Source organism: Buteo buteo, chromosome 5 (assembly GCF_964188355.1).
Source record: "Buteo buteo chromosome 5, bButBut1.hap1.1, whole genome shotgun sequence".
NCBI lineage: Eukaryota > Metazoa > Chordata > Aves > Accipitriformes > Accipitridae > Buteo > Buteo buteo.
Genome location: NC_134175.1, coordinates 43036620 through 43061300, shown reverse-complemented (window position 1 = coordinate 43061300; position 24681 = coordinate 43036620). Strand labels below are relative to the sequence as shown.

General features: G+C 45.3%; 1 protein-coding gene across 1 annotated transcript; it reads left to right on the top strand.

Annotated features, from left to right (window-relative positions):
* The first annotated feature begins 427 nt into the window (after positions 1–427).
* Positions 428–22011, top strand: MUC13 (mucin 13, cell surface associated). Its single transcript, XM_075028816.1, has 12 exons — positions 428–461; positions 2823–2873; positions 6698–6817; positions 7741–7847; positions 10755–10813; positions 12233–12378; positions 13675–13800; positions 14937–15048; positions 16138–16175; positions 18405–18492; positions 19567–19774; positions 21027–22011. The coding sequence occupies exons 1-12, from the start codon at positions 446–448 to the stop codon at positions 21075–21077; spliced, it is 1122 nt and encodes a 373-aa protein (XP_074884917.1). The 5' UTR covers positions 428–445; the 3' UTR covers positions 21078–22011.
* The last annotated feature ends 2670 nt before the right edge of the window (positions 22012–24681 follow it).

The window sequence follows — 24681 nt, the reverse complement described above, 5'->3', positions numbered from 1 at the left end:
TGCTGGCTGTACTCAGTCTGATGGCACCCCTCGACCTGCTCTGGCAGCCGGTCCTGGCGGTGTGGTGCCACCCTGGGTGGGCAGAGGGGGCTTTCCTGCAAGGAGACACGCGTGTGCCGGTGGCTGAGCTGCCTGTGGGCAGTGAGTGCAGCTGAGCTGGGGGCAATACACTGCCTGTGTGGGGCACATGCTCAAGCCTTGGGATCTAGGGGAGAAGGGGCCACGGACATGTCAGACTACAGCGGCACCATGGCCAAGTCAGGACCTGGCTGCCCGGGGCTGTGGCTGCTCAGCCCCACGCAAGTCCCCCACGCTACCTGCTCAGAGTTGTCCTGCGCACACAGAGTTCCCCAAGACTTTTCCAACACACAACACTAAGCTGTGCTACCGTCTCCTTTTCCTTTCATCAGGCAACAGCACTGGAAATACTACTACCACACCTGGGATGCCAGCACCTTCAGGTAAGGAGCAAAGGGCCTCAGTCATCCCTTCCCGAGGATAGATTGGAGTAACTCAGTCCCAGGGAGCTCTGCAGGCCCCACAGCCAGGGGCAAGAGCCCAAGAGCCCAAGAGCCCCTTCCCATTTTCCTCCGGGTTCCTCTCCCAGGGGAGACCGAGGTGCCTAGATCAAGGCTGGGAATGCTCCCCACTCCTCCCTCTTTCCTTGTTGGCCTTTGCTGCAACAGGGAAAGCGTTGGGGAAGATTAGAAGAGAGAGGCTGCTCTTTTCCTGCTTGGTGCCTTAGCCTCCTGCACCAGTCCCGAGTGCAAGAGGATCCCTGCAGAGGAGGTGCCCAGGGCAAGCCCATGACTGGGACCTCCAGGGAGTTGTTCCTGTGGCTGCTTGGAGCATGGGCAGGGAGGGAGCCGGGGCACAAACCAGCATGGGGCTGAGTGCCTGGGGTCATGGCCAGGGAGCATGGAGAGTTCCCTCCCAGGAATCCTCCATACCCGGCCAAGCCCCCTGTCCCGGCATGGTGCTGGGGGTCCCATCCAGGTTTGTCAAATCTCCTGCTGGCGTCACCCTGAGTTGGGGAAGCCTGCCCACCCCTCACCTCTTCCTCCACGGTGCCCTTGGGCGAGCGCATTCTTCCTGCCAGCACCCCACGTTCCCATCGTGCCTGCCCACCCTCTGGAACTACCGGCTGCCTCAAACTTCCACCCGAGTGATCCTGGGGAGAAGGCCTCTGTGGGGGAGCAGAGGGTGTGCTGGCTGTACTCAGTCTGATGGCACCCCTCGACCTGCTCTGGCAGCCGGTCCTGGCGGTGTGGTGCCACCCTGGGTGGGCAGAGGGGGCTTTCCTGCAAGGAGACACGCGTGTGCCGGTGGCTGAGCTGCCTGTGGGCAGTGAGTGCAGCTGAGCTGGGGGCAATACACTGCCTGTGTGGGGCACATGCTCAAGCCTTGGGATCTAGGGGAGAAGGGGCCACGGACATGTCAGACTACAGCGGCACCATGGCCAAGTCAGGACCTGGCTGCCCGGGGCTGTGGCTGCTCAGCCCCACGCAAGTCCCCCACGCTACCTGCTCAGAGTTGTCCTGCGCACACAGAGTTCCCCAAGACTTTTCCAACACACAACACTAAGCTGTGCTACCGTCTCCTTTTCCTTTCATCAGGCAACAGCACTGGAAATACTACTACCACACCTGGGACGCCAGCACCTTCAGGTAAGGAGCAAAGGGCCTCAGTCATCCCTTCCCGAGGATAGATTGGAGTAACTCAGTCCCAGGGAGCTCTGCAGGCCCCACAGCCAGGGGCAAGAGCCCAAGAGCCCAAGAGCCCCTTCCCATTTTCCTCCGGGTTCCTCTCCCAGGGGAGACCGAGGTGCCTAGATCAAGGCTGGGAATGCTCCCCACTCCTCCCTCTTTCCTTGTTGGCCTTTGCTGCAACAGGGAAAGCGTTGGGGAAGATTAGAAGAGAGAGGCTGCTCTTTTCCTGCTTGGTGCCTTAGCCTCCTGCACCAGTCCCGAGTGCAAGAGGATCCCTGCAGAGGAGGTGCCCAGGGCAAGCCCATGACTGGGACCTCCAGGGAGTTGTTCCTGTGGCTGCTTGGAGCATGGGCAGGGAGGGAGCCGGGGCACAAACCAGCATGGGGCTGAGTGCCTGGGGTCATGGCCAGGGAGCATGGAGAGTTCCCTCCCAGGAATCCTCCATACCCGGCCAAGCCCCCTGTCCCGGCATGGTGCTGGGGGTCCCATCCAGGTTTGTCAAATCTCCTGCTGGCGTCACCCTGAGTTGGGGAAGCCTGCCCACCCCTCACCTCTTCCTCCACGGTGCCCTTGGGCGAGCGCATTCTTCCTGCCAGCACCCCACGTTCCCATCGTGCCTGCCCACCCTCTGGAACTACCGGCTGCCTCAAACTTCCACCCGAGTGATCCTGGGGAGAAGGCCTCTGTGGGGGAGCAGAGGGTGTGCTGGCTGTACTCAGTCTGATGGCACCCCTCGACCTGCTCTGGCAGCCGGTCCTGGCGGTGTGGTGCCACCCTGGGTGGGCAGAGGGGGCTTTCCTGCAAGGAGACACGCGTGTGCCGGTGGCTGAGCTGCCTGTGGGCAGTGAGTGCAGCTGAGCTGGGGGCAATACACTGCCTGTGTGGGGCACATGCTCAAGCCTTGGGATCTAGGGGAGAAGGGGCCACGGACATGTCAGACTACAGCGGCACCATGGCCAAGTCAGGACCTGGCTGCCCGGGGCTGTGGCTGCTCAGCCCCACGCAAGTCCCCCACGCTACCTGCTCAGAGTTGTCCTGCGCACACAGAGTTCCCCAAGACTTTTCCAACACACAACACTAAGCTGTGCTACCGTCTCCTTTTCCTTTCATCAGGCAACAGCACTGGAAATACTACTACCACACCTGGGACGCCAGCACCTTCAGGTAAGGAGCAAAGGGCCTCAGTCATCCCTTCCCGAGGATAGATTGGAGTAACTCAGTCCCAGGGAGCTCTGCAGGCCCCACAGCCAGGGGCAAGAGCCCAAGAGCCCAAGAGCCCCTTCCCATTTTCCTCCGGGTTCCTCTCCCAGGGGAGACCGAGGTGCCTAGATCAAGGCTGGGAATGCTCCCCACTCCTCCCTCTTTCCTTGTTGGCCTTTGCTGCAACAGGGAAAGCGTTGGGGAAGATTAGAAGAGAGAGGCTGCTCTTTTCCTGCTTGGTGCCTTAGCCTCCTGCACCAGTCCCGAGTGCAAGAGGATCCCTGCAGAGGAGGTGCCCAGGGCAAGCCCATGACTGGGACCTCCAGGGAGTTGTTCCTGTGGCTGCTTGGAGCATGGGCAGGGAGGGAGCCGGGGCACAAACCAGCATGGGGCTGAGTGCCTGGGGTCATGGCCAGGGAGCATGGAGAGTTCCCTCCCAGGAATCCTCCACACCCGGCCAAGCCCCCTGTCCCGGCATGGTGCTGGGGGTCCCATCCAGGTTTGTCAAATCTCCTGCTGGCGTCACCCTGAGTTGGGGAAGCCTGCCCACCCCTCACCTCTTCCTCCACGGTGCCCTTGGGCGAGCGCATTCTTCCTGCCAGCACCCCACGTTCCCATCGTGCCTGCCCACCCTCTGGAACTACCGGCTGCCTCAAACTTCCACCCGAGTGATCCTGGGGAGAAGGCCTCTGTGGGGGAGCAGAGGGTGTGCTGGCTGTACTCAGTCTGATGGCACCCCTCGACCTGCTCTGGCAGCCGGTCCTGGCGGTGTGGTGCCACCCTGGGTGGGCAGAGGGGGCTTTCCTGCAAGGAGACACGCGTGTGCCGGTGGCTGAGCTGCCTGTGGGCAGTGAGTGCAGCTGAGCTGGGGGCAATACACTGCCTGTGTGGGGCACATGCTCAAGCCTTGGGATCTAGGGGAGAAGGGGCCACGGACATGTCAGACTACAGCGGCACCATGGCCAAGTCAGGACCTGGCTGCCCGGGGCTGTGGCTGCTCAGCCCCACGCAAGTCCCCCACGCTACCTGCTCAGAGTTGTCCTGCGCACACAGAGTTCCCCAAGACTTTTCCAACACACAACACTAAGCTGTGCTACCGTCTCCTTTTCCTTTCATCAGGCAACAGCACTGGAAATACTACTACCACACCTGGGACGCCAGCACCTTCAGGTAAGGAGCAAAGGGCCTCAGTCATCCCTTCCCGAGGATAGATTGGAGTAACTCAGTCCCAGGGAGCTCTGCAGGCCCCACAGCCAGGGGCAAGAGCCCAAGAGCCCAAGAGCCCCTTCCCATTTTCCTCCGGGTTCCTCTCCCAGGGGAGACCGAGGTGCCTAGATCAAGGCTGGGAATGCTCCCCACTCCTCCCTCTTTCCTTGTTGGCCTTTGCTGCAACAGGGAAAGCGTTGGGGAAGATTAGAAGAGAGAGGCTGCTCTTTTCCTGCTTGGTGCCTTAGCCTCCTGCACCAGTCCCGAGTGCAAGAGGATCCCTGCAGAGGAGGTGCCCAGGGCAAGCCCATGACTGGGACCTCCAGGGAGTTGTTCCTGTGGCTGCTTGGAGCATGGGCAGGGAGGGAGCCGGGGCACAAACCAGCATGGGGCTGAGTGCCTGGGGTCATGGCCAGGGAGCATGGAGAGTTCCCTCCCAGGAATCCTCCATACCCGGCCAAGCCCCCTGTCCCGGCATGGTGCTGGGGGTCCCATCCAGGTTTGTCAAATCTCCTGCTGGCGTCACCCTGAGTTGGGGAAGCCTGCCCACCCCTCACCTCTTCCTCCACGGTGCCCTTGGGCGAGCGCATTCTTCCTGCCAGCACCCCACGTTCCCATCGTGCCTGCCCACCCTCTGGAACTACCGGCTGCCTCAAACTTCCACCCGAGTGATCCTGGGGAGAAGGCCTCTGTGGGGGAGCAGAGGGTGTGCTGGCTGTACTCAGTCTGATGGCACCCCTCGACCTGCTCTGGCAGCCGGTCCTGGCGGTGTGGTGCCACCCTGGGTGGGCAGAGGGGGCTTTCCTGCAAGGAGACACGCGTGTGCCGGTGGCTGAGCTGCCTGTGGGCAGTGAGTGCAGCTGAGCTGGGGGCAATACACTGCCTGTGTGGGGCACATGCTCAAGCCTTGGGATCTAGGGGAGAAGGGGCCACGGACATGTCAGACTACAGCGGCACCATGGCCAAGTCAGGACCTGGCTGCCCGGGGCTGTGGCTGCTCAGCCCCACGCAAGTCCCCCACGCTACCTGCTCAGAGTTGTCCTGCGCACACAGAGTTCCCCAAGACTTTTCCAACACACAACACTAAGCTGTGCTACCGTCTCCTTTTCCTTTCATCAGGCAACAGCACTGGAAATACTACTACCACACCTGGGACGCCAGCACCTTCAGGTAAGGAGCAAAGGGCCTCAGTCATCCCTTCCCGAGGATAGATTGGAGTAACTCAGTCCCAGGGAGCTCTGCAGGCCCCACAGCCAGGGGCAAGAGCCCAAGAGCCCAAGAGCCCCTTCCCATTTTCCTCCGGGTTCCTCTCCCAGGGGAGACCGAGGTGCCTAGATCAAGGCTGGGAATGCTCTCCACTCCTCCCTCTTTCCTTGTTGGCCTTTGCTGCACAGAGTTCCATTCCAGCAATCCTCCAAGCTATGCCAAAGTCCGACCCCAGTGGGACTTTCCAGGGGGCATAATGAAGAGCCCCCATCTATTCTGTGTCTTCTCTCCACTCTTCCCTGCTTGCTTTTGCTGGAAGGGTTAAATTTTGGAGATATTGTTGCAGGCTTTCTGCTTGGGATTCCTTATTCCAGAAAAAGTATTCGTCTTCACTAGGAGCTCTGGAAACACAACATCTGGAGATGAGCCCTCTAGCCAATGAAAGTTCATTAAGTTTTTTTCCTTTCCACTTTTGGGGAGATGAAAGAGAGTTACTGTGGTTTTCCACATTGCGCAGAAAATCTGTGCCTCATCTATGAGAACATACCTATGAAGTTAAGTAAAAGAAAGCAGGCAGGGTGAAAAGCAGAATTTGGTGACTTATAAGAAAATTGTAATTACTATCCGATATATAACGTATATTGAAATATAACTTTTGATTACTTATAAACTAATGAAATATGTATAGATATGAAATACATACTCTAAAATCCTTACCGAATATTGTGATGGGTAATATATAGCTACTCAGAGAAATTATAACTGTGGCCATTTTAGGCAAAGGGCATACCCTCCAAAAAAGACAACTGTTGACAGCTGTAAGCTCTGCAACAAATTCCTTACCTCAATAGATATCAGAGTATGCTGCTATGTATACTATAATGATTAATTTGCGAGCCTTTATTTTATTAATGTGTCTGTGTTAAAAGACCCTACCATTATACTGTATTATAATAATGCAAGTACATACAAGTGCAGTATTAAAGATGGACAGGTTATTGTAGTTTGCCTTTTTCTAACTTAGTCACTGATTTTGGGAACCCTCAATATACTTTTTTGTTTTGGTTTTAGTTGTATTAAGTAGAGTTCCATTGTGAATGCTCAGTATGACAGATAATGAATTTCAGCATTACTCTGTGTCCTCACTGTGATATCCTGCTGGACTCTGTAGGGAAAAGAGTTACTATACAGACATTAAGCAAACAAGACATAGCCATGGGCTCTTTAAATGCATCTCTGCTCTATAAAACATACCTGGTAGTTTCCTTTAGTAGAAGTATATATGAACTATTTAATATATGAACTACTTTATATATGAACTGGTTATTGCAATTTCATAGAAATCCTGACATCAGTATCTTTCATCTTTGCATCAGGGGACTTGTGCAACCCAGACCCTTGTGGAGAAAAATTGGCTAAATGTGTTGCTTTATATAGCACTTTTACTTGCCTGTGCCAATATGGATTCTACTATAGAAACAAGGATTGTCACAAAGGTGAGTTACAGAAGGGCAATCTATATTTTTAGTTCATAGATAACTGCTCAGGTGAATTTTTCTTCCCATATCCCTTTTTCTCATAACTGAAAACATAATCAGTCTGGGAAAGTGACTGCTGAATAATGCCTTGCTTTGCAGACAGCCACTGCCACAATGACCTAGATTGTTATCTCACAAAAAAGTAACAGCCAAAGAGATTTATGTGCTAGGGAAAGAAGGCGAGTTCTGTGTCAGGGGTACTGGAGATTAAAATGAGTCAAAAGCAGAAAAAAATGCAAGTGTAAACCTGACATCAATATCAGTGGCCAGGATTTTAAAAAGCCCAAACTCATGAAGACCTATGAACAACCGGCTTGATTTTCCCTATTGCTAAACACTCATCACAGTCCTGCTGAAATGCATCTCTGAGATACCGCTGAAGGCCAAGCATGTGACCAATGAGGCTTCTTATTTTAAGTGGCAACAAGCAGGATTCTCAAATTTACTTGTGAGCCCAAAGAAGCAGGTAGACACTGAATTGCTTTTTCAGATACGGTGAACCACGTTAGCTGCTTAGTGGCTGCAACTTTGGAGTCCTTAATATAGGTATTTTCTCACTAAATGCTGTAACACCTCAGATGGAGTCTTTTGTTAGCTTCAGGCCATGCTTACAGTTTGATGTTATTCAGTTTCATAGTTTGGCCAGTTTGGTTGAGCCCAGGATCCTGCCTGCTTCTCAGGTAGCCAGAGTACATCCCCCATTGTAACTGGATTGATTGAGCAAATATTTGTTTGCTACTGATTCCTCCAGTATATGAAAAATAGCACTGATTGATTTCTGCATTGTATTTCCCTATCTCTGAAAGCTGGAGAACTCTAAGGTGAAACCCGACTCAGTTGAATGCTTTCTAATTAATTAATATTCTCTGTTCTCATTCCAGGGAAAATATACCCAGGGGTCATTAAACTTAAAGGATTTTACAGTGATAGCGTTCAAATTGTAAATTCCACGCAGTATGAAGAGGTGTTCCAAAATACAACAATGTTTGTGAGTGACGATGTTTTGGTTTTTTTCTGTTTATTTAAGGCTATCCTGAATGTCATGCAGACAGAGAGGATACATGCTGCCTTTAATGTGAAGCCTAGAATGGTTTCACTTGAGAAATCTACTTCTTTCAACGAATGCTTCACAATAGTTTAGACCTATTCATAAAAGACTTGATTTTTGCCCTCAGATGAGTACATGCATGGCTCTTGCTGAAGTGATGTACCTGAAATAAGGAATATATGCATTTTTAGTGCCACTTCTATTCTGGGAAGTTCTCACATAAATTGCTCTGTATCTTTCACCATTCCCTCTCCAGAAACCATGGGGCTGAGTGAAGTTTTCCAACCTGTTTAGTTTCTGATCTCTGCTATTTGCTAGGGGCTCAGTAATACTCGGTGGTATGAGTAAAAATGAACAATTTTATTTTTTTTTTAACAAAAACTACTGTTTCCACACAGCACAAACTTTTCAGGATGGCTGTCCAGCTGTGTCTAAATACCTAAATAATAAGTCTCTTCCATAAGCATACCAGGATTAGTATTTTAATGCTATTAGTGAAATGGATATTACACATTTTGAGCATTCTATGATTATAGATAAAATCTGGTAAAGGATTCACTGGAGAAATAAGACGAACAGTTTAATTTTTACTGCCATGTTGAAACAAGTGGATTTGCTTATGTTGGTTTCTGAAAGTGAGGAAGAAGAGGTATGCAACTCTACCAGACAGCTGATCAAAATATATTCACCAAATATTAATCAGAATTCATAAAAAATGGTTATCAAATTCTTCATGTTATTATATTGCTTCCTATGAATGTTTTATCAGAAAATAACCCAAAATTACCTCTCCGGAATGTTAAAAAATATTTTCCTCTATTTTTTGGTCCAACATCTTTTCATGACATGGCTACAGAAGGGCATGATATGCAGCACTAGAATAGATATGCAATAGCATGCAAAAGTGAAAATAGCATGGAAAATAATATTTATTACAAAGAACGATAGTTTATCTTTCATTTCAGTTGACTTAGACATCTTATCCTTTTCTCACGGTGACTCCTGCTTGTGTGGCAGTTGGAGGCAGCTGCCTCCACCAGTTGTTCCCTGCTTCATACGGGCTGAGGGAGAGCGGTGACTTTTCTACTGACCTCATCCAGTCCCCAGTGCTTTCAGGAGTGCTGTGCTTCTCCCCACAAGATCAACCCCTGATGATCCTACTTCACTGCATCTTAGGGACATATGCCATCTGTAAGGATGCCTAATTCTCCCTCTTCCCTCTCATTGCACATAGGTCGGTGTCACAAAAGGAGAGGTTTAGATCACTTAAAGAATCACTATCAAAGATATTAGCAAAAGTGATTTTCTTAATGTGACTTTGTAAAAGTGTGACATTACAAAGTTTGACAGCAAGGTTCACTCTATTACTTAGTACATGGGAGAAACATACAAAGTAAAATAAAATTAGAATTGAGTTAGAATGATTTACACAGAGAGCGGAGATGCAGAAGGGTAAGGGAGACCATCCCATTGAATCATGAGGTTCACAATGGGCCCACTTGCTTTCTAAATTCCTGATGGAGCTTAGGTGCAGCTAGATCCAACTTGGACAACGGTTTATGCTTAGTAGAAGGGATACAAAGTGTAAGGAAAAACTCCCATTAAATTACTATGCCAGTTTGTCAGGGAATGAGTGATTATGGATCCTACATTACTTTGAGGTAGCAGCAGTTTAAGATTTATTAACACTATTACAGTAAATCACAAGATTAGGTTATATGATTTTTAACAATACTTATCAGTATATAATATCAGCCAATTATCAGAGTGATTTAATAAAGTTTGCTATCAGCACTACAAAGTTTCCTAAATCAAATTGCACACACACACAAACACACACACAGATATAGAGGTTAACCTATAATCAAGATTTTTCTCTCTTGGCCAATTATAGTAAATTATTAGTACCAAATGATCTTTAAAACCTCAGGAAATCTATTTGTAGTGAATTAGTCACCATTCTCCTTCATCAACATTTGTCAGCAGACGATATTTGACCCCTTCTTCGTCAGCATCTATCAGCAGACGATCATAGAAATCCTTGCAAATTCTACTCTTTGAAATCCTCATGACATCTACTACTTAAAATCTTCTGGAAATATACTCTTAAAAATCCTTGTGAAATCTACCCTGAGAGGCATTCCAACTCAGAGGGAGATACTGGGTCGCAGCCTGCAGTGATCCCAGAGAGCTCAAAGGGTCTCACTTACGATCACTGTTTACAGGGTCGCGAGATGATTGACTTTGGTCAGTGTATTTCCATTCTGGCCACAATTCTTGTCAGGCAATTCTGGCACCCTCCGAGGCGGGCCATGATCGAAGCAGCAGGAGTTTCAGGTACAGTTCCAGGCAACAGGAGTTTCAGGTATGGTTAGGGAGTGCCTAATCATCCTGATTCACTGTACCATAGGCAGGGTAAGAAAGTACCAGATTGTCCTAAGTCACTGCAAAAGAACACAATGTTGGCTGGTTCTGACATTACAATGTGGCCTGGGGAGTGCTGCACCACCACAGTTGGTACCACAGAGACGCCCTTCTAAGCGATGAGTCTACAAGGGAGTATCTGTAGCTATCCAGCCAGTCAACCCTAATGCACTGCCTGACATCCATTCAACTCTTGTCTCTCCATTCCTCCACTGCTCTCCCATATTCCCTGTTCTGCAGCACCACCCCACTGCTCCTCTTCTGTAATATCTTGCATGGTGGATGTGTCAAATCAGCTTGCTTTATTTGTGCCTATAGTAGCATGTTCTGGATTAAAACTTTACAGCTGAAGCCTCAGTGGTTCATATGCTTTTGGTCTATGTTTCTGCTTGCCTTTAACTCCAATTCATTTCTCTTTTATAGTTTAAGGATGCCTTCAAAGGTTTAGCAGGCTTTGAACAGACTGTCATCGTGGAAATTCAGTAAGTTTGTCGGTTTGGTTTTTGCACAGTACATGCTTCCCACACACCCCATTTTAATCTGTTTCCCATGGAGTATTCAGTCTAAGAAAGGATATGGGATGAGTTCAGTTCAGTATGCCTCCTGCTAATGGAGGACATTCTTTTCGTATTTTTAAAGACATTTTTACCCCCTGGATTTCCAGTATGTCTGTGAATTTGGATGGCTGAGACAGTTCCACAGTGCATGTCCCACTTTTAGCACCACGTAGGATATAGCACTGTGCTATAACTAGCAGTTCCTATGATATCTGACATGTCTCTGAAATTGTAACAGTTAACTCAGAGGTTCCTGTGAATAGGTCTAACCTGGAGTCCCAGTTTAATTTAAGAAACACTCTCATTATAGAAGGCCACTGCATCTCATTGCGCATTTGCTGGTCTCTCCTGATGGCAGGCTGAGCAAAGATGTTATTGAATGGGCTATGGTGACTGTAGCTGCAGGCATAGGTCCTTTGCTGATCTAGGCAGACACTGTAAGATATCCCTCTCTTCCCATCCCCATCTGTTACATTACTGTCCCCAGAGCTCTGCCAGCTTCTCTGTGAGTGCTCCCTAACCCACATCAAGCAAAACCTGGCATGCTAGCAGACACAGCAGTGTAAACCCTTTCAGCAAACCCCATGGATTAAGCACTTAAGCAGACTGATGTTCTAGCAGAGTTGTGAGGGCAGTAACTTCCAGCAGAGCGGTTGTGAGAAACACATGGGACACAGTAACATCTTAAGGCACTACCGCAATCTAGCACTTAAAGGTATTTGTGTGCATATCCCAGCAACACGAAGTTCAGCTGAAGAACAAGGTAGTTAGTCACTGCTGTTCTCCACCTTACCCCAGGGAGATTGCTGTCCAACTGAACCCAACCCAGCCAGGATGCAGTTAGCATAGATACCTCTACATTGCGAACAGACCCTTCTGAATTCATTGTGGTCATACCATGAATTATCCTCACCATGTTTCAGGATGGGTTCTCCATGTCATGCCTGGATAACACCACAGGCTGATGTGAACATGTAAAAGTTAGGGTCTAACAGATAAGGTCCTCCACACTGCAGATGGCTTGAGGTTAGCCCAGTAAAAAAATACCAGTTACATGCCAACAGGACACAAAGGAGTGATGTTGTTAGCATTAAATCAAACAGCCTTTGCTTACCAGCTACCTGTTCACATCTGGATCTACTGGAAAGATGGCCATTAATGTATTCCTAAGCAAGATTTGAACTAATTTTCAGGTGTCTTAGTAATTACCTACATTCTGGGGTGGCAGAAGCTAGGGGAGAGAGGGAGGTTTGGTAGAAATCTCTTGTCTGTGCATCTAGCTTGTTATCCATATGGATTATATGAGACTTTAAAATGATGCTATCAACCATCTGTACTTTTCAGACCTGTAAAAGAAGGCAGAGCTTCTCTTCCAGTGAATGTAACAGTGGCAAACCTGTTTATGGAGAACTCAACTCTAAGCACTCAGGCAGTTAATTCTGCAGTAACTGATGCAGTAAAAACTTCAGCCTACTTCTCTCAGTACACAGGTATGTAATTCCTTACTGTGGGAGTAAATAATCAGTAGAAACAGAGGTTCCTATCTTCAAAGCTGGTTAGAACATCTCTGTGTGCAACAAAGCCCATCAGACCACAAGCCTTGTTGATTTTTAGGAGCTGAATGTTCAATCTTAGGTAATTTTGAAGACTCAACCATTCCATGCTGGGCTTTTTTGTCTTATTAAGGCTTTCTACTTCCTGTGTAAAGAAGAGAAGGAAAATGCTTATTCCCAAGTAAGCAATGGCATGTTGATTTTAATCTGCTGAGTGTTAAGTGGCTGGAAAAATCAGGACCAAATATATACAGACATATATATTGCTTCTGAAAATAAGTCAGTATTTTACTGGCAAAATAAGATGAAACTCTCTTTAGACTTCTTCCATAATTAATTGAAATGAGGCCTCACTGACTAGCTACTGAGCTAAGTGATTAATTGTTCTAAACCGGTAAAGTCTTGCATTACTAAAAGTATAATATTTGGAGAATGATTTTCTAAATAAAATATGGACTTTTTTCTCTTAAAAAAAAAAAGCTCCTATTTTGAAATCAGCTTTTGCAAAAGTAGTAGCTAATAATTAAAGGAGTCCATTTCATGACTGATAGCCTGAGTTTGGTCTCTGAAGGTGACTGTATCCACCTCAGTCATGACATTTCCTGTGTACTGGTCCTAAATGTGAGGGGGAAATAGAGAAACACTGCGAGCTCACAAAGCACAGTGCAATCACATCCCTCCACTGCATGCCACCCACTGAGGTTTGCAAACCATTCCCACCACCAGGACGTGGATCTAAAGAGCAACATGCTGGGCAAACAGGATACTAATATTGCTCATGAAATGAGCTGCATGCCCATAAATATTTATATCTGTGTAGCACTGTATGGGATCTGGGCCTCACAGTTCAGCTGTAAGAATAACTAAGTGAATAGTGCTGGGGGTTTTCTATAGTTTTTTTAAGGTAAGGCAGAAAGTCAGTGTTCAGAATATGAACTTATGGGTAGAATTTCCCTCTTGTGGACTGGAGGACAGGAAGGTTTGGAGGCAGTTGTAGGAGGCTGAGAAACAGAAGGTCAGAAGATGTGATGGAAACAGGACCTTAACTGGTAAAGAGCAAGGGAAAAGAAAGGGCTGGTTCAAATACCTGCAGTATTGATGTCCAAAAAAAGGACTTACAAGTTTTTTTCTGAATTGCTAAATAATTGGTTTATGATTTACTGAGCAAGTGCACTGCTTTCTATGAAATGATATTATTAGTACTCAGGTTTGCTTCCTGTTTCTGTTTTAAAGCTACATCCTACTGTGATGCTTTTAAATGTGATCTTCAGACCACAAAATGTGTAGAAAGTATGTTTCCAAAATGCATATGCAAAAGTAATTTCTCAAAGACAGAATGGGATGATCGTTCTTGTTCAGGTAAGAACCTTGTTACTTTATCTATCCCTGAAAGGCTGACCTGGTTATTCCCTGTCTCAGTCCCTTTTTGAAAAGGGCGCTCCACAAATGGGCTAACCTCTAAAAATCAGGGAATGTGTGTCTTTTTAAGAAAGCCACAGAAACACATTCTCATGTTTCACTTTAGATGGTTCCATAATTCTATTCCAGTAGAATAAACTACTAAAGCCTGAATAGGCAACTCTTTAAATGCATTGTTAAACTTTTGGTAAGAATTGAAACCTAAATAGGTAAAGGATGGAACAAATTGGATCCTAGATTCACAGCCTTGCCTGCTAGGACATATTTTGGGAATAAATTCTACCTGGAGGCAGCTATGGGGGGATGCTGACAGAACTGGAAGTCTCATGATGCACTACAACGATCTGTTAAAGCTCTGTCCCTCATTGGTAGTTCTAGGATTGCATTACCTGTGTTTAGACAGCTTTTTGTGGGAAGAATGATTTATGTGATTTTTAGGAACTGTTAGTTGTTGGGGTTTTATTTATGTGTTCATTTTGAATCTTTTTAATGAGTACTCTGTTTATATTTTTAGCTATCCTCCATAGCCCTGAGATGTACTGTATTTTCTAGTTATGAGCACTAAAATTTTCACCCTACAGAAAAAAGTCTAAGATACGAGATTTTAAGAAAGCCAACAAATATAGCAAATACTCATTCAAATACTCATAAAATAATGAAAGCTGGCTATAAAAAAGGCCAGTGAGATGTGATCTAGTGAAGGCCTTTGTGGCCGCTAATCTGTCTAAACCTGATCCAGTTTTAGATCAGTTGCAATACAAATCATCTGCTGTGAGACCAAACTGCAGGTCGTGGCTTGCCTATGTAAGATGCAGCCTAACCAGATTTCCATTCTGATGAAGCTGAATGGTTTTAAACAATGATCATTTACTTCTAATTTTGTGCTTTTGTATTTCAGTTTCTGTTGTACATAGGTATAGCCCTAAAAAAAAGCCATTCTGATGCTCTGAAGCACAACAAAGTTGTGTATTTACAGTGCAATAAAAAAGGGGGCGGGAGGGGGAGATTTTCTCCAATGTTGATTTTTTGGGGGCTATCTTCAATTCACTCTGTATTTTTTCCCTCTGAAAATACAGATTGCAGTAAAGACTGTTCTGCAGAAGAAAACAAGTACTGTGCAAAAGAAAAAGGGACTCCAACATGCAAATGCATGCCTAACTTTGAAAAGAAGAATGACAAATGTGTACCGTGAGTACTCAGCTTTTTCTTGCGTTCCTCTGTTCTAGGCAAAGATAGGGAAGAAGAACATCTAGCATGGGGTCACCCTCTGTCTAGAAGAACAGGCTGCAGCTAGGTGAATCAGAGAGGTGCCTAAGGTGGTTAGCAGGTAGACAAATTCCCATGGTATCACAAGTTATGGCATTTTAACTGCTTGGCATTAGCCGTTGGTGTGCACTCATAATACTTCAGAGGAAGGTCAAGGAGAACAAAGGTCATCTGTGAGTCAGTGAAGAGGATAAACTACTTCACACTTATTTTGTGGGTTGCCCACATAAACATAAACTATTCCTTCAGAGTAATTGAGCCATGAGAACTGGTATGCTAAAGCATTTAGCAAGCAACAGGCATTAGAGCAAGACTTGCCTCAAATCCCTGGAAAGTTTCCACTGATATCAGTGGGGACTCTGTTTCCTGATAACTTTCAGACCTATGTTATTTCATCTTGGTTTTCTCTCTGTGGGTATTTCTGTCAGCTCAGGATCAGAACAGAGCAGTGTTGTTTGCTAGTGAAGCTAAGTAAGTGACTGGTTGTGCTCTGCTCCAGTGGATAAGCAGAGGGACCTTACTTCCCATATCCATTAATTCCGCTCTTTTTGTAGTTATTGCTTCTACACACTGAACACTTCTTACTGTAAAGTCAAAATATTTTAAATACAAGAAACTAGTAAGGGAGGAAAATAAAAAGCTACCAGTCCTTATATTGAGGCTTTTGATAGATTGGGTAGCAATTCCAAGTGGCTCAGAGGTGTAGGGCTTAGTTCTTTGGAGAAATTAGGCCCTTTTAACATTTTTCAGGCTGAGAACCATGAAACTTTGAGTGCCCAGCTCACCAATCATTCTGAAAATCTCAGATTGTTTTACTCTAACAATGAAGCTAAAGAATTCAATATTAAGATAGCATTAAAGAGGAAACCTTTAATGAACACACCTTGCAGAGAAACTGCCGATAAAAGGTAGAAATACACTATTGTTTTGTGATCATCTGCTTAATGACATTATCCTTCTTTTCTTTTCTTTCTTTCCCCTTTTTTCTTTTTTCTCTCTTCTCTCATGTAGTTGTCCAGTGGGCTACTCTGGGGAGAACTGCAAGAACAGTAAGTACAAGAATTTCTGATTTTTAATTATAGAATGGAAAAATATCTGGTAATGTTTAATCTGACTGACATAAAAATAACAAGTAGTAGTCTTTAGGGGTGCCACCATCCTGTATCGATAGCAGGAAAATGTTAGAAAAAAACAAGTGAAATTCCATTGTTACCTGGAAGGAAAAATCCTCCTTGAAACTTATGTTCAGACAGAAAGTAGCATTTTCTCTAATTACCTCTGCATTGAGCCCAGTAGTTTTTAGTCAAAGACAGGTTATTTGACAGAAAAACATTTAGTCCTCATCTGAAGATGTGCAATGCTGAACTCAGCACCACTAACAGATTAGTTTCTCCTGTAATTAATCACTCCCTCTATTAAAACATCAGTGGGTTACTCTCATTTGAAATATTTCTGCTTTAATATCTAACCACTGATTCTTGTTTGTGCTTTACCTTGCAAGCACTGCATAATATTTAGTACTGTATACTGGTGAAGAGATGATGGCCCCAACTGTGTTATCCCATAATTGTAATCATCTGGATAAGCTAACCAGACAGGCCTTCCAAAGCTTTTTCCCTTTTCTGAGTCAGTTTTGCAGCTGTTCACTGCACCTTCTCCATTTTCCACCATCATATAGATTAGGAGAGGACATTCTTCATGCCTGCTAGTGTTTGCATGTGCCTAAACTCGGAACATCTAATACAGTCAAAGGCAGACTTAAAACCAAACAGTTATGGGGTTAAACCATGACAACTTCTCACAACTCCTTTGGCTTTATTTGTGCAAAAGCTATATCCTCATGTGGCCCTTCGGAGTCTCACACTGCTGCATTCTTAAACTTATACATGTTTAATATACGTTTAACATACCTGTGTCTGCCGCAATGAGATCTTCAAGGGTTTTTTTCTGGTTTTGCCTAAAATTTTTGGAGATTGGCTAACGGTAGTTGTAGTGCAGCACAGTGAATCTTGCTAGGTATAAATGTTTGGCAGGAAGGATATTTTTTATCACATGGAACATATTTTTCTAGAGAAAGTTTTGGGAATTTTAAGGCTTTTTTCATAAAGCAAATGAAAATGCTAAATCAGCACAAAATCAACACATTCTGAATTTAAACACAAATTTGAGACATGCTGATAATAAACTCCATTAATAGCCTCATCTTCTCCATACAGCACTGAGTGGGTATTGATATAAAAAGTTTGCTGAGCAATAACCAAAGATACTTTACAGATGTGTTTGGCGTAACGTTCTTTCAACTAATCATATTCCCTGTTGTCTCGATGTATGCTCCTATGATTAAATGTGCTGGATTTTTCTGCTGGTAATGGCACAGTTGGTGGTTTCATGTTGTGTATCTCCAGTACAGGCATTCAGTGTATTAAATGGCAAACTCATAAATCCAGACTGGGATCTTCAAGTAGGTATCACCAGTAAGGTTGGGTAGCTCAAGAGACTGTCTTACTCTTCACACACTTGTCTTGAAATTATGTGTTGGAGGACACAATTATCTTTTTTTTTTTTCTTACCATGGCTATGCTGAGCTAAGACCAGGTTTTAGTAGCAATTCCATTCACAGTTGAAGGAAGATATACAGAATCCATGTCTTCCTCCCTTAGTCATGCTGGTTCTGCAGCAAGATCAGTGAAAATTAATTTTCCTTGCCAAACATTTATTCAGATATAGCATATTTATGCAGTGTTCATAGTGCCACATAATAGACACCTCGGATTGGTGTGCCTTATGTGCCTAGGGCATGGCAAGAGCCTATCGGATGCCTAACTACTTATTTTAGCAGCAATACTAGCTTAAGCAACCCCTACACCCTCCCAGTTGTTCCTGTCCCTCAGCTATAACTATGTGAAGCCATTCAGTGCATGAGATTAGGACCCTGAGCTGGGATCAAAATAGCCATCAAGAAGAGATGGTCTTTAATGCAGATCAGTTCCTTAATGTACTTCTTTCTGTGTCCACAGACAGTTGTACTGAGACAGCACCAGAAGCCTGGGAATGAATGACATCTTCTTTCATCTTTCTTTCATCTTTCTTTCTTTCTTTCTTTCTTTCTATTTCTTTCATATTTTCTTCCTTTCTTCCTTTCTTCCTTTCTTCCTTTCTTCCTTTCTCTCTTTCTCTCTTTCTCTCTTTCATAGTAAGAGGACAGGGACAGGACTTGGTTTTCAATATTTACCATGAGTTTTCAATTGATGTTTCTTGTTTGGTTGGTTTTTTTCCAGATAGTGAACTCATCCTTATAATAGTGGGTACAGTGTTTGGAGCCATTATCCTGAGTTTAGTGATAGCAGTCTCTATTGTTTCAGTAAGGTAAGATTATTTCTTACAATTGAATAGAAGCTGCATTTCTGCATGTACGTAGAGAGCTAAGCAGAAATTTAGTGAGGGGCAGGGCTGTGAATGTGGTTGCATGCCTAGTTGGGCAGACAAGTTCATTTAAGTCATGTAGCCATTAGAATTTGGTTTTGCCTGTGTGCTCTTCCCAGAAGTATTTGTTCTCTTGCTGTGAATTCAGAAAGCTTTAGCCAAGTCTTCTGAATACACATCTGACCCACTAATTATAATCCTGCCCTAGCCAGTCCTGATATGGCATCTGGATGAGATGGACAAAGGATGCTAATATCAGAAGACTGGGTGGCCCAAATTCAGACCCTCTGCAGCTTTCCCTGCTAGCACTTCAGCTCAAGGCCTGGCATGCTTCTTTCAGCTCAATACAGGCAGCATTTCCAGCCAAGCATCTCTTTAAAGCTTGCTATTCCCAGTGTACTAGCAAATTCCCAATTACAGTTGCACCTCCTCACTTCTCTCCACACAATAAATACAGAAATTCTCAAGCAGCTCCTCTGCCTTTGCTCTCAGCACTGCCCAGGTAAAGAAGCCTACAAGACCGCCCATAGCAGGCATAGCTCGCCAGCAGGTGCGCAAGCTGGTGCCAAGTGTGTGAGCGGTGTATGGACTTGTGATCACAGACAATCCAAATGCATCATTTGAGTGTCCAGCTTTGGCTGCAGGCATGAGGGCAACTTTTCTTAACCAGGCCTAATGAATGCCTTATTTCTTCCTCTGAACAGTCAGTTAGAGCTAGTGGTGGTTAAGGAAACTCCTTCACTCTAGGAACTAGTTAAAAGAGGCCAAAGTCCCCCTCTGTCTCTCCTAGCAGCTTAGCCCCACCTGTGATAAGAGACACCAATCTTTGTACCCTATCATTGATAACAAGTGTTTTGCAATAGGTATGCTAGAAAAATCTTGCATGTTGCATGTTTCAGAACAGGACTGAGCATTCAAAATAAGGTGGGAGTGGATAACTCAATAAGTTGGACTTACTCAGTAAGGCACACTAAAATGTCTTTTAAAACTTCCTTTGTTCTTTCATTTCCTCTGAAGAGCCCAACGCAAACAAGATCCAGAGAAGAAAAGACTGATAAAGTCAGGAAATTCCAACTCAAATACCTCTGATGACAGACAGACCATGATGTTCCCCAGAGTCCAGACCACTTCTGGCCATGGAAACCCAGGATATCAGCCAAACAACCCATATGAGATGCGTTCCGCAAATAGACGTCAATTTCCAGAGAGGGATTATGAAGATTTGGTAAGTATTTCACACAGGCCTACGAGAATTGCGTTTCTGAACTGTAGTGTTATGGGCTACAGACATTGTTGGAACCTAAACTCCACTCTGTCCATCCTCCCTTGATCTAGAAGGCCAAAGTGATGCAAAGGCAACCAAACAAGTGTAGATGCAGCTGAAAAAAATTTCCCTGAATACAGAGATCAGCACTCACCTTATGAAGACCTTTCTAAAGCCCCAGTAGTCACCCTTGAGTCACAGGAGGGATATGAGAAAAGCAAGGGTCAAAGTAGCAATTTGGCTGGGCAGTGGTCTGCTGTGTTGTAGGACATTTGTCCGCATTGACCGAACACGTCCTTCAGCACAGGTGCGCATGCAAGCATCACAGGCTCTTGTAACTTGTGCTGCTTTTAAGCTGGTTGTAGTGTCAATAGGTGCTGCACTGGCACTTCCCAGTTGCAGCCTCATGCAAGATTCACAGTCAGCTTAAGCTGGCACAGCTGCCCAGTGGGTCGGTGTCCTCCCACCCACTCTGCCAATGCCCAGTTCACAGCAAGACCCTCTGCAGTTGCTGCAGCATTGCAAAGGGGTAAGTGTAAAGAAGTGCCATGAAAAAGCTAGCACAGCTTTTGCATTGATATAGCCCAGGGGAGCCTGTTCAGCAGAGGCATGTCATTAGCTGAAAGGTGTGTTCTGAAAAAACTGCCTGTTTTATCCTTGAACCCTGCAAGGGAGCTGTGGAGGAAGCAGAGGCTTGAGAAGTGCTATGCTGTGATATGATTGATTTGCTGGGTTCTGCATGCATCGAGTAAATAGGAAGCACATTGTCCATTCAAATTGTGTTTAAATGACATTTTAGCTCCACCTCTGCAGTGCAAGAAACTACCCTGTTTAGTGAAGAAAACCTGTTTAGTTGTAATACATTTACATGTTTGCAGAATTGAGGCCTAAACTGTGATAGAAGCAACACAGAAACCTGATGTTTAAAAAAACAAAATATGCTTTTAAAAAGCTGCCAATTAAGAGTAGAAAAACATCTATTTAGTTAGTTGATTGATCAGATTCACGTGGATTTTGCCATTTCTAACTTTGCAAAGATGTCAACTTCTTGCTGATGAAAATCTGCCGGTTTGGTTGTCCTTGAGGGCTGGTGTGTCACAGAGAGAGGGCTATCATGTACAGTGTGCTACACGGTGAACTATTTTGAGAAAGCAGCTCTCTGACCCAGAGCTACTCTTTATTTCTTTTCTTTTCTTGTCCAAATTCTGTGTAGTATGAAGCATCACGGGAGTCTGAGGGCTTTAGGATGCAGAGCAGATACTAAGTGACCAGAGTGGTAGAAGGATGGATGACCATCGCAACCATGGGTCAGACCAAAGAGTTTCACAGCCTCTCAGCAATGCAGTTACTTCAGCAGAAAAGACAACAAAGTCCATAACCCCAGATTCTCTGAAGATTTCAAAAGGAAGACCCCTGCTTGAAAGAGATCATGGACAACTCTGAAATAAGGGAAAAATGAAGGAAAGAGTATGGAGAAGAAGATGACTTTTGAAAGAACTAACGGACTCCAATAAACATTAGACTTCTTTCAAGAGGCCAGTACATTGGCAAGAGAGTGAGGGTAGACAAGATACCAGGATTTTAACCCTGCTGTTTTCAGTTCTTCTGGTCCAGGCAATATGTGTGATGCTGAAAAATGTCAGCACCCAGAGCTTTGCCTGTATTTGTGCTCACTCCATTTCAGCTACAGGCAGCCTGCATGGCTTTGGACAGATCAAAACTGTTCTTCATGAGAACCTAACCTGTTTCTTTCTACTGTATCAGATACAGTCTTTTTCCCCTCCTCAACCCGCCGATATTTCCTATCTGAAAGCATTCTGTTTGGATCTCTACTGACATGCATTGTGTGAGACAACGGTACTTGTCTGACCTTTTACGCAGCCTTCCTTCCCAATACAATGACAAGAAACATCTTCAGATAAACTCTGTCGTTCTCCATCTTGCACAATGACACTGATTTTACATTCTCAGCTCCTGTGGAAAGTGCAAGCTTTTTTTTTTTCCTCTTGCACTCTTTATGTTCTGATTGAATGATCTTATGGTTGGGTTTTTTTAACTTTCTTACATACACTCAATAAATCTGTCTGTAAAAGAATCCACATTTTACTATACTCTACAGAGCATGCATTATCTATTGACTAGCATTAACATTTCTTTATATATATAAAATATATATATATGCACAAATATGTACATATATTTATAGGTTAAGTTCATTTAAAATATCATTTAATTCCATGTTGTATTTTGTGGTTTGTTCTTTGTATGTGCAGATTAACTTTTCCTATTAAACATTACTGTTTCTCAGTACCAAGGCTTTCTTATGTTGCTGCCTGGTGGTGTAAGGGGTTTTTTTTTCAAATCCAGAGACTATTTTATGTTAAAACTTGTGCAGAGTTTAGACGCAAGTGTGCACAGACTGGTTACATCAGCACCCAGCTTTCACTCAGAGGTTCTGAATAGGAATATTATCAAGTCTTAATGAAGGTTAAATGTTTATTGTTGTGAGGCTGGCACCAATTTTCTGTGATCGCTTTCGGTGGGAACTGGGTAGTTAGTGCAGCTGGGTCTTCTTTGAAAATGCTGGACAAGCTGCTTTCTGTGATTGCAGCTTTGTGCATATGGGTCTGCTAATGTCACACAGCTAAAAAAAAAAAGCGTCTTTCAACTTAAATAGCAAGTTTGGGGGCCAGTGGTAGAAAGCACAGTGTGTGACTGTAGAAGTTACCAGGATGTGCATGCAGGCAGGTTGTTCCAGTGCTCTCAGTGATCAAAACCAGCTCCCACTTGCCAGTTATGCAGTTGAGAGCTGAGAAGTAAACAGTCCTGATCTTTCTCATGTGGTTTCTCTAGCAAAAGAAGATAGATTCTGCTTTGTCCAAACTGCCTGCAATGAGTGGTAGTTTAGAAGTAGCCTGGTGAGAAAAGGTGCAATTTTCTTTCTGTTGCCTAAATGGATTTTCACTGTTTCTTTCTTCCAGCTGACTCCTGTCCCTTTTGCTGCTGTCACCTGGCTGCACAGCACCTGCTGTTGGCAAGTGTCTGTAGGAGGCCAGGTTTTGGTGGCTTTAGCCACCCTCCACGCTGGCTGTGTGCATCTCAACATGCACAAGGTGACCTTTACTCCATGCAAGCAGGGCTAGCTCGATTTAGCTATTCATGATACCTTTATTGAAAGGATGGTAGAGATTTGGTCTTATTTTCTTGACTTTTCCTCTGAGAGTACTCGCCCATGAGGAGCAAGCAAGGCATGGTGCCTACCCTTAGCACAAGAGGTGGAGAGGCCCCGTCCTTCCTCCAGCTAGAAGAGCCCTAGAAGGGGGACCAGCTCCCTTCCCCAACAGTTTCATTAAAGTATGGCCCCCCGATGCCTGCTGCCCCCTTCTTTTTCTTTGAGCCCTGTGTGTTCCCACCCTTCCTAGGGTGAAGGAGATGTTCCCTGCCTCTAATCCCTCTGCTAAGCCCTTTCCTTTTCACCTTCTTTCTGATTTTTCAGCAGCAGGAAAAGGTTCTGCTGCCAGCAGAACACTCCGGGGAGTTTGCCTGGGGTGGGACACTGAAAAATGGGTGGGATACAGGCAGAACAAGTGGCAAAAAGTCATGAAGCTCAGTGTAGAATTCTACTTCCTTCAGCTGGCTGCTTTTGCTTGGATACTCCCTCCTCCCCTTCTTTGTAGGGCAGACTGAAACTTGGGGTTACATGGAGTCTAATAAAAGGATTTCTTTATATCAAGAGTAACAGCCCATACATCATGGTCTTTCATTGAGATAAATTGCCTGGTTCCATCAGCTTAGTGCAGAGGATCCTTAAAATACATGTAACAGTAGCCTGCTAAAGAGGCATATGAAAAGGCTTTTAAGTGTTATCTCTTATTCTTTCACAAAGCAATAGGAGTTGGAAATGCAGCTGAAAGCTCAATGATAAACGAAACTTTAATGCAGTAAAACTTTAGTGGGGGTGCGATATCTAGACATTTGCTGTCATTGATAATAAAAGCAGCAAAAATAGTCAGGTGTTTGCGTCATTTAACTGCAGAAGAATTTTCATTGCTCTAGTTCAAAGCTAATTTCTGCAACTGCAACCTGTTCTCATTTAGCCTGTGCTGGGGAAGGGCTATCAGATACTACTGTAAGCCTACTACTCGTTAGCATTTCAAAGGCTGCTACAGCTTTTTTATCTGGACTGGAATTCTGTACCGAAAGGGCAAACTCTCAGATATTTCACTTCTGTTTGGCTATTAGCAATGTGTGATTCTGTTGGGAAATATGATCATGGAAAATAGCTCTTTGTGGTCTTTTATGACTGCTGCTGCTTGACTCATGCATCATTTCAGCTGCCCATCCTTCAAAATCCAACTGGGCATGGGAAAGAGAGCTGAGTGCAACCCTCACCCATTGGTGTGGGAGAGGACTTGCCTGCAGGCAGGGTGAGGGGCTTCAGGGAACTGCTGCAACTCATTTCGCATCCTGGGATCTTCTATCCATCTGCTCCCCTGAGATACAGGGTGTCCTGTTGGCACGCAATCCACAGAGGACGTGGGAAGATGGTGCCACTCAAGTCTGCTGCCTACTTTTGTCCTGACCAAAAATTACACTGGAGAGATTGCTTGGCACACCTGCACAGGGTGTACTAAAAAATGCTAAATGAGTTGGGGACAGAGGTTTGCATGGTTGTAACAAATACTTGTATGGGGTAGTGGGTTCGCTTAAGTCACGTGCCATTCTTCATTTATCTGGATACACCTGAGCACATTCAAGCGATGCGGGGTGGCAGGGGAGGGGTATGGTGCCGTGGGTGGCTGTGGGTTAAGAGCCTGGGTCTGGGCAGCTGCCTTAGAGGAGCTGTCACACAGTAACGTGATGGGACA